The sequence below is a fragment of the Haliotis asinina genome, chromosome 1 (genome assembly GCF_037392515.1).
Source record: "Haliotis asinina isolate JCU_RB_2024 chromosome 1, JCU_Hal_asi_v2, whole genome shotgun sequence".
NCBI classification, from domain to species: Eukaryota; Metazoa; Mollusca; class Gastropoda; order Lepetellida; family Haliotidae; genus Haliotis; species Haliotis asinina.
In genome coordinates this window covers 21,651,171-21,669,030 of record NC_090280.1, presented here as the reverse complement: position 1 = coordinate 21,669,030, position 17,860 = coordinate 21,651,171, and the positions used below count along the sequence as shown (strand labels likewise).

The 17,860-nt window shown below is 37.7% G+C and overlaps 1 protein-coding gene across 1 annotated transcript in view; it reads right to left on the bottom strand.

Annotated features, from left to right (window-relative positions):
• The window catches only part of LOC137288676 (dynein axonemal heavy chain 8-like), a 107,962-nt gene that overhangs the window by 42,173 nt on the left and 47,929 nt on the right, over positions 1-17,860 (bottom strand). Inside the window, exons 43-57 of the mRNA XM_067820804.1 lie at positions 16,671-16,805; positions 16,037-16,198; positions 15,297-15,543; positions 14,599-14,840; positions 14,208-14,348; positions 12,359-12,590; positions 11,770-11,912; positions 10,468-10,602; positions 8,517-8,639; positions 7,822-8,035; positions 6,658-6,764; positions 2,333-2,496; positions 1,680-1,872; positions 1,222-1,344; positions 826-956 (exon numbers count right to left, since the gene is read on the bottom strand). Of these exons, the coding sequence (XP_067676905.1) occupies positions 826-956; positions 1,222-1,344; positions 1,680-1,872; positions 2,333-2,496; positions 6,658-6,764; positions 7,822-8,035; positions 8,517-8,639; positions 10,468-10,602; positions 11,770-11,912; positions 12,359-12,590; positions 14,208-14,348; positions 14,599-14,840; positions 15,297-15,543; positions 16,037-16,198; positions 16,671-16,805 (2,492 nt within the window). The remainder of the gene's footprint in view (positions 1-825; positions 957-1,221; positions 1,345-1,679; positions 1,873-2,332; positions 2,497-6,657; positions 6,765-7,821; positions 8,036-8,516; positions 8,640-10,467; positions 10,603-11,769; positions 11,913-12,358; positions 12,591-14,207; positions 14,349-14,598; positions 14,841-15,296; positions 15,544-16,036; positions 16,199-16,670; positions 16,806-17,860) is intronic.

Genomic DNA, 17,860 nt, shown 5'->3' with positions numbered 1-17,860 from the left:
AACACAAATTTTGTTCAGTGGTGATAATTGTTCAGGTAACGTTTGTTTAAGTCCCAGCCAAGTCAATGCCTCTAGGGTTCACCATATATTACTGCCACATCTTCACACAGAAAGGGACCATATAAGATAAAAGGATCTGATAAAATGATTTAGCATTATAAATGATCTTGCTGAGACATGGCATGACTATATGAGCATGGCTCATTCTTTGGATAGGATTTTTATCATTTTTCAATGTAATACTTGTCACAGCCCTGAATATCTATATTGGGAAGACACATATTAATCTCTTATTCATTGCTAATATTTCATAGAATTTCTTGAACAAATTAAGGCATTATCTTTAGTTAAGTGGAGTATGTAAAGTTTCAGGTTTTCTGGTCTAGTGGGTAGTGAGGACAATGTTACATACACTGAAAACAAAACTGAAAAAGCAGATCATGTCTTTTATCCAAATGAGCTAATAAAAAGGAATTGAAGCAAGAGAGGAGGATATCTCTTTTGATCATCATCAAAAGTGAATTCATGCTTTGTTGTGTTCAAATATATTCCATATGACAAGTGCAGCGAAACAGCCTTAGCGGTAAAGGTCTTCTTCCAAATACTCCTCAGGACTAATATTACCAATATTTCATTTGTCCTCAGATGTGCCAGGTTGTCTTACTTGAACAAGACAAACATATTGACAATGGTTGTGTTTTGTCACTTTTTCAGTTCCAGTATTTGCAAACCTGCTCACCCTCAGAACTATTTATTATCCTCAGGCAACAGACAAGCATGAATTCTGAAAGTTATTGAAAAAGCAACACTTAAGTTCATACATACCTGGTGAGGGTGATCTGGAAGATCTTGTAGCCAGCAATGAAGGAAGCAAGTCTGGTGAGAGACTGTTTCCCTGAACCTCCCACACCAACAAGAAGAGCTGCTCCTCTCGGTGTACGGATGATACGTGAAATCTGAGTAATAACCATCAATAAATTAATCTTTGATATCAAAATGCCTGTCTGTGTTCAGCAATTTGTTGTTTTTCCCCTCAGGGTTTTCATGCATACATATTCTTTAAATCACATCAAATGTATGCAACCTAATGTTGCAATTTGCAGCCCTCTGATGGCAGCCTGTAGATAATCAAGAGAATATTCACTGATTGATATATATATATATATGAGATAAGCGTGATCAGATAAGCGTGATTATCAAGTTAAATGAGAAACTCCCTACCTTGACAAGATGCACCATGGCATCTTTAAAGAAGACAAGATCCAAATGGCCACCTCGTACTACTTCATTGTACTGCACAACATATTGCAGTAGCTTGTCGTTCAGAAAACTGTAGCTGGGAATCTGAAGATAAAGCCACCAATCACTGCACCAAAATATCTCTCTTGCATAAATTTGGATTAATAATGTCAAAAGCTTGACATAAGAGGATTGCCCTATGTGGAACAGATCAGAGACACTACAAGTTTGGTGAAATACACAAGCACAGATATGGTGCACAGAAATCTAAAGCCCTTGGGCTTGCAACCACGAAACAATTTCTCTTGCAACCACGAAACAATTTCCACAGACCAACTACTGGTAATAACCATTGTTCAGTATACCTACTATACATCTTGCAATAACAAGCATGGCAGAAACATGTAACTTGCAATCTCCCCAGAATTCAGTTCCACAACCTTTTCATAGACCTTGGGTGCATCTAGAGCAGCATCATCTTCCTCCTCTCCAGTGGGTTCAGGTGCATCTCGGAGGAAGTCCACGAAGTAGGGCTCAGTATCCATTTCGTTCACAGCTCCATCGTCTGCCTGGTTTCGCAACACTTGTGTCAGGGCACCATCAAACCATTGCTTGTCTTCTGCATTGGTGAATCTGTACAAATATCTTAAGGTTTGCTTAATGGATCAGCTTATTATAACTTGTTTTAGCTTTGTCTCTATTTTTCAGGTGCACACGAGTTTTTTGAGTCCCAGGCATTGAAAAGAGATTTCCAGAATGATCACTTTATCAACAGCAAGCAGTCAGCATAATTAATTTTATTCATTCCATCTTATATCTTGTGAACAAAACATCTGTTTGAAAGCAGTTTCATCCCAAAAAGATTTTGTTATTTCAAATATTAAACATTGCAAGCTGAATCTAGTAAATACTGTATAAATATCACAGAGAAAATATAGGCTGTGTAGATGTATTACTAATTTGGTTGTTCAGGATCTCATTCTACAAAATGGTCATGGCATTATGGCTATGTTGGACAGTTTCAATCATCTAAGCACTATGACTGCTTTGTGCACAGGGCCTAGTTGAGTACCTCCCTCATCTAACAGCTTACCTGTCAGCTATGACACGTGTACATTCATGTTTCCACAGAGACAGTATCATAGCTTTAGACTGGCACTCCTCACCAGCTATTGTTAGCATACCCTGCCAGATTCGAGATAAATCTCTCAAATTGAAGATGTAGTGAAACTTGGCTGGTGTGGGTAGCATCTTGATCTGTAAGTAAATGAAAGGAACATGTAAATTATAAACATTCTCTCATCTAAGGTGTGAAATTTAGCCATTAGCCCAAAGACCCAATCTTATGGGTTATGTTCTCACAAGAATACTTGACTAGAAAGAAAATTTTATATCTTAAAATGATGTCACACTACAGACTTGCATGCTCATATTTCTTTCATTATCCCTGATTACCAGTAAACATTAGGAAGTGTATAGTGTCATATGAATCAAATGCTGCAGGTGCAAACCCTACCACTGACTAGCAGTGAGGCAATGAAGGGCTGAAGGGGATGAAGGGTTCAAGCACATGTTGAATGCATTCTCATGTAAGAATCCATTTAAGTAATTAAGGTGAGAACTCATTGGTTACAGCACCTGCTGGCTTTCCTCCCACATGGACCAGGCATTTGCCACCCAAATCTTGTACAGAAAAGTTCCCATGAAGGTCAAGCCTATCTTGATATATCTTAAATGTTAAAACCTCCAAGTTTAGATGTGGAATATACAAAAGTTTGGGGATACCATAATTTGGAGAGTTGTCTCTAAAGCTTTGAGTACAAACTGCAGTGTAACAACATTGTGACAAAGACATCTTTAAACCAGGTTGACAGATACCACAACCAGATACCCTACATGAACACATCTGGAGTAAAATTCTTGGTAGAAAAACATCACAGATTTTACACCATATTGAGCATTCTTTTTGTGATATATGTCATATGTTACTTTTTAAAAATTTGTCAATAAGTGCATTCCAGTTTCCATGAAAGGATGGCATCGTTAAGACTTCATGGTGTAAGATGAAATAAGAAAACATATTTTGGTTTACATCTGGGTATTTTTTCTAAGTTGGGTTTCGGATGGAGGTGGTTTGTATTTCTTAAATACTTAAAGTTCTATTGAACTGACGTGATTTAGATTTGTGTGAGGACGAATCAGAAGATTCAACCAATCTGGAAGACTTAGTGCTGGTTCTCCTATAGGCTCCATGAACTGTGGAAATCAAATATTCAACGGCCAGTAAAGCATGACCAAAACGATTAATAGGACTTTGGTCTGAGCAATCTTGCTTAGTACCAGAGATAGTAGTATCAATGGTGGAAAAGCACAGCAGACGGTTGTACTGGTATGGACAAGGCGTCTGCTAATACATTCTGTGCTCCTAAAATGTGATGATTGATGAGCCCTTATTCACAGGTTGAAACTGTCAACTATGTTAAATAGTAGAGGTGCTGATCTTGTTGAGCCTTGTTAGTTTATATAAAACGCTACTGTCGAGTTATCTGTGTGGATCATAAGAAATTGATTTTTCAGTTGACATGTTCAAACTTGAATTGCCTCATTTGCTGCTATGAAGTCTAGATTTATGCACAGATTGTTGAAAAAACTCCTGATGCAACCGCCTTCTTGAAGTAAGAATCCGCTACGCGAATTCATACAGTTTGCACATTGGTTTTTAGTTTCATACCTCAATGCAACAAAAGAAACACACAGTCAATCCTTAAATAATTCGGACTGAACAGGATGTCTGCTTATCTAATACAGACTTTTTAGTCGGTCCCAAACCAGTCCGAATTAGACAGAGTGCACTGTAAAAGCAATCACAGGGACGAGGAAATTCCAAAGCGGAGCACTGGTAGTGTTGTCCTTGATAAAGAATCATAGATATTTCCTTGAGTATGGATGTCTTGGGATGTTAGATACGCATCCTGAAGATATACTGGCTAGATTGTTGGTCTGAGTAGATGTCGCAGCTGTAGTACATTGAGTATACTGAATTCTCTGGTAAACAAGCCAAAGTTTGCCACTGTAGTATTACCCATGATGCAAAATTGACAAAAAACCCCAACATACAACATGGTCTCTATTTAACTAAATGAATCACATTCCATAAAATGTGGTCTGATGAATGTGATCTATGTGGAAAGATATCACTGATGATATATGGTACCATTGGTGGAAACTTGACTCATCTGTCCATGATGTAAATGGAAGGTCAAAGAAGATGATGAACCATGCTATGAATGTATCCAGAGATGCATCATAACTCTGTTATAAGCAGTCTGTAGTAATAGGGCACAATAAGCGTTGATAATATTCTTGGATAGTAAATATACAAATGAATGCAAAATTATCAGTGAATTTTGAAGAACCAAACATAGTTATCTTTAGGAAAAGTAGATTTGTTGCCTCTTCATCCTCAATATCTCCAGGGTATATGTTCCGAACAGTCTCCACTATACCCTGGATGCATCTACGGGTCGGCCCGATAAATTTATTACCTCCCTTGGCAGGCTTTTTATCCAATCTGGTGTCTACGCTGGGAAGTTGAGCGAACCAATCACAACTCACTTTCGCTTTTTAAATTCTCTAACCGATTAAACTTGGCAAAGCAAACCATGCAGAGGTTCTCTGAAAGAGGTAGATGGATTTCTTGCTCATGTTTTTAAAAAGGTTTACGACCTATAAATTTGTCTGTATGATTTCCCCAAACCTTCGCAGTTGCAACTGCTACCTTTGTTGACACTGGCAAGTTCGGTTATAACGGCATCCTTGCTGATTGGCTACTGTGAGAATGCGGAACCAGCAAAGGGAGGTAATAAAATTATCGGGCCGACCCGTAGATGCGTTCAGGGTATAGTGGAGACTTTTCGGAACGTATACCCTGGAGATATCGAGGATGTTGCCTCTTAAGAAAAAATGTTTTTGAATAAAAAACCTATCAACTGTTAATCACTATGCCTACCTCAAACTTGTCTTTTCCCATACACTGAACTTTAAAAAGCGAGTTATATATCTGAAATAATGTGCTGACAAGGCTCATATTACATATATATGTCAGCTTCCCCGATTATTGGAATCTTAGCATCAAAAATATATTTCAAACTGTTTTATTCCCAAATCAAGCTAACTATGCTTCGTAGAAGAATATGTCCACTAAGTAACCCAGCTGTAGAAGATGAAATTAATTTTGCTTTTGTTTGCTCACATTTTGCTGATTTAAGCAAACAACATTTCTGAAATAATTATCTGTTCATGTGTGTAACCTAGTGCTTTATGTAAAACATGGTGTTATCTTCATCACAATGTCTTACCTGAACTGTAATTTGTTGTTTGAAATGTCTGTAATATATGCTGTATGTATATTAACATTGCTTGTACATGGGCCACAGGCCTTTAGTACAATAACTTGAATGAGCATCTTTAACTCTGACTACCAGACTTGATTAGTGACATTCTGGGTCTTATTTTTCCCTGACCATAACCCTAAGTTTCCCTAATTAACTGCTTATCTATTTAGGACATTATTCCAATGGCAATCAGTCATTTCATGTTGTCAGAAGAACATCAAATTCTGACAGTCAAACCAAATCTGGTATACTTTGAGTGCAAAATATGTGAGACAAACAGATAAAACAAGCCACAGAGTTCGCTAAAATTATAACAATTTTTTCAGTAATTTCATTACATTTGTAGATACGACTCATACTCTGTTCATAATGGTACAAAATTAGTCAATGCACAAACGAGAAAATGGGTATCTGAGGACTCATTTGAATATTTGATTGGGCCGTCCAATTTGCTATTACGTGTTTTCTCATGGAATACAATGTCATCTTTTCTTATTAACTGTTATACTATCAAAACAAATCCAGTTATAGCATAGATCTTTGCAATAAAATAGTTTGGTTCACCATCAACAGAGAATAATGAAAATAGAGTGCCAATGTCCACAGCAAATGTTCAGGTATCAGACAGTTACTTGTTCACTTACTTTTTCCGTTAAGACAGCAAAAAATTTAAATCATTGCACAGTGCATTTATAAGTGTACAATTAAAAGCTTAGCACTCAGCAGTGTCTATTTTTCAAATCACCAAAGTAACAGCTCTTGAGTTTACAAAATCAGATATAAAATCTAATATTCTGTATTATTGTGTAATTTAACAGCTATAAGAAAGTCCCAAACCATGTAAAAGAAATTCTTGTGCAATGTCCACTTTTCAGATTTTATCGAAATGTGTGTCAGAAGGAAATTTCATTGACAAATGTCAAAAAATCATACAAAAGTCATGGTTGACCCCTATGGATATATAATGGAGTCCAGCAACAAAAACAAAATGCAATACATTTAACCAAAATCATTTGAAAAGTACCTTTGTCTGTTGCCAGAGAACTCTGGTAGCCGGAACAAGCATTTTGACAATATCACAGACATCTGTGCTAAATCTGGTCGTGCAGAAATAACCTTCACCAATGACACCTGAAAGTAAACCTCGGTTTTCAGCAATAGACACACTGTAATTGTAACAGGGAAGTATTCACACATACCTACATTTTAAATAGGTATTTTCTTAGGCCACTATCTGCAATATTCAAGCAATATCATGGCAGGTGACACAAGAAAAATATACTGCACATCATATCCATGTGGGTTTGAACCTGGCAGTTTGCCATGACGTACAAACCCTTCAATAACTAGGGTAACACGTTCTCCTATAATACATAAAGTGGATTAGCGTAACATTGCTTCATCACTCGATCCTATGCTCCTATGTCACAAAACTTCACAGAACTCAAGTGACAAACTCTGATAATGCAGCAATCTTGTTGGATACCCACAATTCCTTATTGATTGCAAACAATATTTATGGTACATGAGACTTATGATGGGCGCATCCATGTAGATGGGTTCTATGTTATAGAATTCTGTAACTCCTGTTAGTGACTGTCTCAAACATATTTTACATCAGCTGTTAAGACAGCAACTTCTATTAGATGTATGAAATGCCAAAATGTTATGCATCTCATGTTCCTTTTTGGGCCTTTCATTAGCTAAAAATCCACAATTGTCCAACCAGAATCGCCTGACAAATTCTGGCAACGACAGACATTATGTAGATAACATGCATTGGTTCCTTTCAATTAACAAAAATTTGAAATCAGGCAGTCTAAAATGATGCACATACAGATCAGTCTTAAATTTTCTTTCCCTGTGAACACAGCCTAATATGTTTTCTCATGAGAAAGACATGTCGGATTCACATGACTCCTGTATCACAGAAACACCAAACATAAGTAATGTTGGGGAAATCCATTAAATTTACATGGTACACCTGACAATGAGTCATGGACATGGAGGCAGATTGAGAAAGGGAAAACCTTCATTGCATGTCAAATGTAACAGCCAATGTTTGTGATCTGTAAGTTTCATTTGCATTGTGTTCACACGAATGAAGTTTATTGAAATTTTTTAAATATACTTTTATTGTCATTTATTTCAGTGAAGAAATTTAAGGATTCTGTTGTCATGAACTTACCAAAAACCTTGTCAATTGAACTGTTTGAAGGCAGAGTGCAGTTGAAAATGCAAAACTGTCTCTTGAGTCTCTGAGGAATGTCATTGCGACCTCCCCCAGGATGAATCATAGCTGCAATAAACTGTACATCTATGATGGACAGGAAGTCTCCAGGCTTGTCCAGACTGTACATGCCATGCATCTCCATCATCTGACGAGTGATCTCATTTGTTACCTGCCACAAATACACAGCATCAGTATACATGCACTCACCCCTCTTCCATCCATTCTTTAATTTGATGTTGCAAGAGGATGTATTATTATTTTTTAGTCAACACAACACAACACATCACACATTTTTTAGAAGTAATAAAAAAAACAAAACAAAACAATACTTGGCACTGCTCTTTGTCCAAGGGGTGTGCCATGATGATAACTAACCTGTACTGAGAAAGCTTTCTTCTGTTCTGTTAGGAAGTTTTATCATATTTTATCATTTTAAGAAACTGATTCTGTGTAAAGCTATGATCGATAATGTATTCATTCAAATTGGAAAACAACTAATGATCTTGGACTGAAACCATAAAACTTCACAATAACCTTCATCGTCAAACAACTTAACATGCTGAACCAAAACCATACATCTTCAGAAAGACCAAATGATTTGATGATGCCAAGTTGTAACTTGAACCCAAGCATGTTTTAGTTTAGCTGACCTGATCCCCCCATGCATTGATGGTAGGCATGTTGATGTCATCCACAAACACTGTCATCTTTCTACCACTTGGAGGGCCGTATGTGCTGCCCATCCTCTTCTCAACATAGCTCTCTATTGTTCTCTGGCAATACATGGCAGAAGTGTAACACATCATTAAACTTAGGACAATTATCAAGAAGAAATAATACTTTTCTAAATTATTGTATCTATGTAGTATTTGCTTCTAATGCCTCTGGATTCTTCTATATCTATCACTATTCATATTTGTTTGATCATACTTGTACTTGATGTTTTGAATTCCCTATTGAAATGAACTCAAAAGTATCCAAACTAACCATAAAATTAAAAACAAACACACAGAGACATCCCCACACCTATGCACACTCATGAAGCTGTCAACTCAATGAACTTATCTCACTGTGACTGACACACTGAATTAGATATGACACAGGATGCACAAAATGCACTAGTTGGTGACACATAAAAATTGAAATTGACAAGAAGGCAAAGTCAGCAATATCTCCCGCAACGGTAAAATTCTCTTCGTGAATATGTCTACTAATTATGATTATTACAATATGTCAATGTTTTTGTCTGCATATGGCAGAGTGAAAGGAGAGTATTGTAAGGTTTTAAAGTTCTGCTCCGGAAAAGAACACTTCCACCAAATTTGGTCAAACTTGTTACCATGGAAACACAAACAAGATTTTTTTTCCAGATATCTAAACCTACAAAAAGTCACCACTATAGCACCAGATATATCTATGTGCCAAGTTTAGTGAAGAAATAATGAACAGTTTTAAAGTTCTGCTCTGGTACAATCACCAATTTCAGTCAAGTCAAAACTGACGTTATGGAAACCACAAAAAATAAAATTCACACACTGGTATAACCCCCAAAAGGCACATCTAGGGATCATTGTGAACACTGGGAACATGTGTCCCAAAGTTTCCGAGATCTACTCTGAACAGATAACATTCTCAAAGCCACAGCCTAAGTCATGTTTCCGTGGAAACCACAAAAAATAAAATCAATATCTGGGTCTTAAGGCACATCTGGGGATATGCATGATATGTGTACCAAGTTTGATGAAGCTAGCATGTATAGTTTGGAAGATCTGCTCCAGACAAGATGACATGCTCATCATCAGTCATAGCCACAGTCTAAGTAATGTTTCCATGGAAACCACTAAAAATAAACTTCATACCTGGGTCTATCTCCTAAAAGACACATCTAAGGATCATGCTTGACATGTGTATTAAGTATGGTTAAGTTATCACGAATAGTTAAGAGATACGCTTTGTACAAAGTCTTGTGGACACAAAGATGGAACGTTTCTATATCCCCAACAACATTGTTGTTCGGAGGAATAAAACATCAGGGAAGTAGATTACAATCATGTTTGTGAATCTTTTAATCCAAATATGATTTAAATATTGCTGTCAGGCCAGATGGGTAAAGTGAGACCGATGACATGGAGTTGCTGCTTCACTTCACTTTACTGGACACCGAAATTTTTTGCACATCTTGAAATCTGGTGCAGTGTCTGGATCTGATGACAATGTCTCCTAATTTTTTCAGCTTTTGACAAAAGACCTGTTGGTTGTATATAAATGCTGCCAATACAGACTTTTCCTGGTTATCAAATCAAACCTGACAAACTAGAGATAAATATTCACATAGCTGCCTCTGGGGTCATCTGCACTTGGGTCCAGGCGGAAGGCACTGATACCTATAAGATTCTTGTAAAAACACTTATGCAAACAAAGATACTAAAACAATGTTTTACTAGGCCTAAGAGTTTGCAGCTTGTCCTGACTCAACAAGAGAAAAATATTTAGTGTTTACGTTTTCTGTCAGTTTTATTAATTGCCAATTGTCGCAAGGCCCTCAAATACTGCCTGTGAGGTTAATGGACTAGTATGAATTAAAAACCTGTTTGTACCCACCTGGAACATCATGGGTGTGGAAGCAGAGGAGAAGTTGAAACTTTTGCTAAGATGGACATCAGGGTCATACTTGGCCATGTACCCCTTGATCATCACAGTCTTAGCTGTACCCTGCTCACCAATCAGCAGTACGGCCTAGAGACAACAGTCAGAAGAAGTCAGGTAACATATCAAACAAACAATTAACAATGTCAGTATGTATCCCTTAAACATAGAGAGGAGAAAGGGATTTTGCTCTTATTCTTTTCATGTTAAGCACATTCATTAGGTTTGCAACAATATTTCATCTATTTCACAATGTACCTGTTGAGTGCTGGAATGTACTACAATCACTGTCCTCGTAATACATAGCATATCTTAGTTCTGAATTTGTATTCCTACAATATCATTACTGCTATGGTGATATTTTTGTACTGATTTGAGAACTTGGTCTGAATATAACTGTTGATTACTTCACATTGCTTTGCTGTTTTTACACATAGCTTTCTTGACTGATTTTTTTCACTTTTTCTGAGTTCCTAATGAACATATTTGAACTAAAATTATAATTGAAATATTTGAAATAAATATGCACACTTTTCCAAGCAAAGGGGAGACTCCACAATGACTCTTCAGTAGAGTGTCTATGAAGTTCTGTCAACATGTCATGTTTTTCCACAAAAGCAAAACACATGAAATTATTGTGCAGCAATATGTTTATCAAGTGTAATAAACTGAGTACAGAAGTCCTGTCACACAGCAAAACTCAAACAGTAAGAACGTAAATTCCAGAAAAACTGGAATTTTGTCTAGTCCAAACACAAGTATGTTTTCCTGTTCTCAATACAATGAGATGTTAAGCTCATATATAGGCACCTATCTGCAAGAACATCATGAGCCTAAATTGGTCTCATCTCAATCCTATTTACAAATCAGCACTGAGGCTTTGAATTTCTCAGCATGAGTAATACAAGCCTAAAAATCCAACATTCGTATGTCATAAACAAAATTACATGGTTAGTACTAAATGCTAATAACATTACCCACACCATTATGTTGTGGCAATGGATATTATTTAGCATTACTTTAGATACCATTTCAAAGTATATGGTATCTCAACTTAAAGGAATATATGTACCTGTGAAACATCATATAAGCTAATAACTGAGTGAGTCGATTTACAATGAAAAACAGTAATCAGCAGCAGCATGGCAAGGATAATTACATCTCAGAGCGTATTCAAGATCCATTGATGGTTGGGGTAAAATAATACAATGATTCCACCAAACACAATGGGCATCAAAAGTCAAGCACTGTACAGACCTTGTTCTGTTTGGAAATTGTTTCAATGAGGAAGTTGGTTCGCACATTGTCCACGTTCGGTACTAGGATGGAAGCAAACTCGGGTACACTGTCAGACGGGTAGATGTACTCGTCCACGCGGTTTGACCAGTGCTCCCATTCACCTGGAGTAACGATGAATATTCAGGTCATTTGACAGTAGCCATAACACACTGAATAGTGACACCTCATATTGCGTGTGCTTCTCTTCAAATCCACAGGTGTCTGCTCTGGGACAGAAAACTTTTAAATTACATAAAATTTCAGACCATCAGTGACATTCTGTTTGCACTGTTATTTGGTATCATATTTTTATTTTTTTCGTATCTTTCAATTACAGGTGGGCAAGGCAAATGGCGAACAAACTTTAAAACAGGCTTAGAAGAACCTTCTGAATTTCTTTTGCAATCTGAATGTCACTATCTGTACATCCAAACACACAATGAAAATACTTCAGTTCCTACACAAGTAGTTGAATATTATTTATTGACTAAGTAACAGACCAATCTTTTGCTAAAAGGAAACATGAGTACATGACTGTGTTATCAGATTGTCCCAATCTTAAACCTACCTTGTTCATTGACAAGGTATTCAAATATGGTTTCCCCTTCTTTGAAAGGTGGCAGACGGAGCTTGCTAGAGTGGGCCACCATGAATTCCTCCATCTTGACTCGGTCATCCAGCTCTAGCAAGGCCCCCAGGCTCCACATCAGCGCAAAGATGAACAGTCTCTCCAGATGGTCAGCAGGAAGACAACCCTTGTCATCTTTCTTTGGGATCAAGCCTTGGAGCACATCACATGACTGAAAGCACATGCCAGTGGTACTTGACGACAGCACAATGTCATATCATGTCAGATTCATCATATATTGACAAAATTTTGGTTTCATGTCACAACAATTCCAGGTGTATGAAACTGCCCTGTAACTAATCGAGCATAGACCAAAAGATCCACTGTGGTATCAGTCATGTCAAACATTAAAGGTCACATGCAACGTAAAACACAACTTTGCAGATTCTGGTACCTTTAGGTATGCACATACCGAAACAAATCATAAAAAATGCCAATTCAATAAAGTTGATAAAAAAAGAGATGAAAAAAAAGCCCGCGAAATCGGAGTTCAAACGTTTCACTAAATTCCCCCAGCGCTGAGGGGAAAACTGGTTTCAACAGCTGTGCTGCGCTGCGTCCATAACGCATGCGCAGTGAATAGGTTCGCGGAGCTTGAAACAGTATGCATGCCCAGCGTCTGAGGTCGTGAGCAGTAGTCTAATCTTGGTTGTGTACACAAACAAGTAAATAATCTACTCGTTACGTAAAACAACTTGTTGATTGTAGTAAGCAGTTTCTTTCACAGAGAAAGCTTAATGTGTCTGGTTTATTCACACCTATATGTCTGTCTGCCTGTCTGCTAAAGACAACATGCAATACACAGCTTCAATCATTGACTACGTGCAATTTGAACTTAACACCTATCAGACTATACGACGTAAAGAAAATTAGTTGATTTATGACTCGTGCACCCGAGTCCCGTGTCTGCCACATTATGTAGTTAGGCACGTGTGATACATACGACATGTTTTTATGTCTGTGGGTTGCAAACAATCTACATTCATTTTTTTTCGGATGACTGGATCTGACGGAAACTGGTGCAAACTCTTGTCACCTTCAAGTCCTGCTTTGTACTTTGACGGATGACAGATTCCAGTCACGCAGTAGTTTACTATCTCTACTGACATGATTTTTTATTGGATCGAGCACAAATTCAGAGGACATGTATTTTCCAAACCCAGCATCTCTATATACATTCTTCATGGATAACGACTTCTTTTAGTGTATATGATTTTGTTTGACAACAGTCTATGAATCCACACTGAAACGACGCATCAAGTACACAAAGTTGTTATCCATAAAGAATCTTACTTTCTTGTGACTGGCTATACTTCTAAAATGCCCACCAAACAGATCATCTTTCTGTACACTATGAGCTCTCAGCATATCAGCAAATGAAACAGCCAATCGGAAGCCGTCGTTACACTTGTGTGCATATCCACCTGCTATGACTGGGTTCGGTCTCCCGAGCGCTTCGTTTCGGGGTAAGTAAGCCCAAGTGCAAAATATTGCACTTTTGAATCGCGATTGTACGCTTATAATTTTGTTTATTTGTTTTTTTTTAAAGCATCAATGTATATTATATGTCATGGATAAGTGATAAATGTGTTTTAATTATGTTTGATTTTTTGGTTGCATGTGACCTTTAAGAAATGCAAATACAGTAAATACAAAAATCGCTATTTGAAATCATTCAACATACTAAGCATTTAAAAATATTGTGATACATATTGTAGAATGAATGAAATGATACATGTGCTAACCCCTACTTTCCACCTAGAATCCTGGAAGGAGTACTACTGATTACCTGTCTAATTTGATTACACTGAAGTGTGTCCATCTTTGAAGAAAGGTTGAGGTTGACATACAGGTAGACATCCTCAAAGATTTTGTCATATAAAGTCTGCAGTATTTCAGCTTCCTGGGCATTTCTTGTTCGCAGCCAGCCCTACAAGGAAAGTTATTTTATACCAAGCAAAGGTTCCTAATTCTGACAATGATAATGATTGAACTAAAACCCACTGACATTTATAGAGACATAAAACATCTTATGCATCAATTATGTTTGTAGCATTAGGTTCTCCATCTGACTAAAGAGCCAAAATAAGACTTACAATGTAGTGTTATTATTTATCCATATTGTACCCTTCCATCATAATGAAGCATAAAGGACAATATACAACAGTGAGTTGTCTCACCTGCAAAATTGGTTTCCAGTCTAGAGCAGAGCTACTCATGTACACCATACCATTCCTAGATACAGTGGCTGGGGAGGCATTGTCGATATTGTGTACTTCAAAGACAACTTTGCAGTTGGGTGCCATGGGGATACGATCACCATTGGCAAGGGTGAGAGTTTTGTTGTCATCCAGCACTGAGTTGAGATTCTCAATCCAGATTGCGTCAACAGGACCATCCAGGACAATCCACACATTTTCGCCTGTCAGGAGGAAACTTCTAGTCAACAATGTCCACGTCATTCTAATACAATAATACAAACTGTAAAAACAACAATGATAATAATAATAATAATATCTGGGAAACAGCTAATCAACACTTGTACTGATGCATCAGTAATTATCTGTGAAAAAGCCACATATTGTATCTATAATGTCACGTATCGATACAAAATGGAAAAGTTAGGAAAAAGCCAATCAAAATTCTCATATTCTAATGATACATCTGGGGTTTTCTGAGCCACTCAGCAATATTCAAGCTATCGCCTATTTGTCTGCCTTCCAGTAACTGAGTCAAACCCAGAGATCTAGACTGGTTATTATACAATACACTATCATCAAAATCACCAAGTTGACCACCTATACCAGGAAGTCATCTCTTCTAACCAATATAGTTTGTTAAGACCAATTCTAAGTGGGGCTGCTAATTACTAGTTAACCTTTTTTAGCTTTGAGAGTTCTTCTCCACAGAGTTGAGAAGATGCCGTCAGTCCAGTCATTGGTGGCAACATCGAGTCGACCAAACATCTGTGGAGCTGTGATAGCCTTGGGGTTCATTCTCATCTCTCGATGTGGATTGCCACAATCAGTCATGGATCTCATTAACACATGGATACAGCAGGATTTGCCAGCTCCACTGGGACCAAGTGCCATCATGCCATGACGGACACGCTGAGTCTCAAACAACTGAAACAGGGAGGGTCGGATACGTTTACACATTCATATTTGGGTTTAAAATCCAGAAGATTGCCATTGACATACTTTGCTATGAGCACATCTAGTGACAAGTTTAATTGAGAGCCCTTTTCGGATCAAAGATCTGCATACTTGTGTAATAAATATTTCAGAATTTATGTTTAGACTTTTTCATTTAACATTCATTTTTTCAAAACTTGTAATTCTTTTACATTCAAAGCAACATTCACCTATATGACAGTAGCCTGTAAATAATCATATCAAGAAAAAAACAATACAGTGATAATGATATGGCATGCAACAAGCTATATCAATGGGACAAGGACAAGATGTCAAATTTGCAACAGTCTTGACCAGCATACGTTGCGTTTGAGCAACACTGACCTTGGATCCGTACCGGGTTGAAACCTCCATGAATCATTACACATTGGCCTTGAATAAACAGGTAAAATGCTCTATGTCATTCTGATACACGAACACTCACCTGTACAACTTTCAGATTCCAGGAAGGATGGTTGATGAGCATCATTTCATCTACTTGGTTGGCAATAGCAACCTGTAGATCAGCATATGAGGCACTGTCCAGTACAATGCCAGGGAACAAGTCAGCGATCAAACTCAGGAACAAAGGTTCATCCTCATCAACCTGAAACCAACTTTGTTACATGTACCATCCTCAATTATGCAGTGTTACAAATCTTTATTCTATCATAAATACCTTGGACCCATTCGCCACCATTTTTGTTTTGAGGCTGATAAAAATGCATGACCCTACAAATAGCCAAGAAATCAAATACAATAAATTCTCTCATGCTATCGACATCATTTGCAATGGATCAGGGTATCAGAATAGAATGGAGATATAGCAAATGGAAATGGAGGAAGATATATCAAAGTGAAAAGTGATTACTGAACTTGCCATATAAATATGATGGCCCATAATCTTCTAAATGTCAGATTGATAATCAGTTTTAAACCTAAGCATGACTTCAGAATTTAAATCCATGCTTGTCATAAACTGAAAATCCATTTGGGGTTGCTTAAATGTTTTTGGCATAGGCTGTATTAATAACGGTATCACATTCTCTCATATCTTCCCTGTATCAGTGTATGCTCACCAGTTTGGACAGGTTCATGTCCCTCAAGACTCTCATCACAATTGTACTCTCTGTATCATTGGGTCGAGACCTCTTCTGTGCACCAAGTGTTCTAAGGACGGACAAGATGTTCCGCAGACCAAAATCATAGTGAACCTACAACATGCAGCAGTTAATCTGCTAAAAACATACTGAGGTTTGCAAAGTCTAAGAAAAGTCTGTTAAAAAACAAGACTGATATGTCTTAATAATACATTACAAACTTGTTCAACAGCATGACATTTCAGCCACCAGGTGGTAACATTTCAGCAAGATAACAGGAGACCTGTAGTTAAAATGTTAGCATGTTATAATGAGCAACAACATGCAGATGGGTATAATGACAAAGTGCTAATAACAGATACTAACACAAGTCCCAATAGTGATGCAGAAAGTGATGAGGATGCAGCAAGTTAATACATTCATAATATATAATGCTTGATTGAAATATACTCATATGAAAACGCACCACTCACGAAATCTGGAATAGCTCCAAGGATTGATATGTGAAGTATATACTTATGATGCATTTGAGATAATGAATGATTTAAGAAGATATGTAAACATCATTAAATTTCATTCATGATAATGTTAATGCACGAGAGAGGCTTAAGTGGTGTATGGGTCAAACAGGAAAGTCAATAACGAGTGTGACCGCCATTTGCATTGACACATGAGGTGCATCGTCGTCGCATGGATAGTGTTCTGAGGGATAGCATTCCACTCCTGAACAGGGGCAACCTCAAGTTCTCGGATGTTGCCCATCTGGCGTCGACATAAAAGACGTCCATTTTCATCCCATAAGAGCTCAATAGGGGAGTGGTCGGGTGACAGAGCTGGCCACTGAAGCACGGGGGTGTTCTGCTGTGCAAGGTACTGCATGGACACCCTTGCAGTGTGTGTTCTAGTGTTGCACTGTTGGAATGTGTGGACATTGTGGTGATGGTTGAAGAACGGCACGACATGGTTCTGCAGCACCTGGTCCCGGTAGTAGATGGCGTTCACCCTTCCTCTGCAGATATGGAGAGGGGTTCTGTGGCGGTAGCTTAAATCATCCCACAACATAACACTGCCACCACCCCAACGATCCGTCTGAACGACACAATCGGCGTTACAACATTCACCACGTCTTTGCCAAACACGTATACAGCCATCTGCGTTCCTTAAGTGAA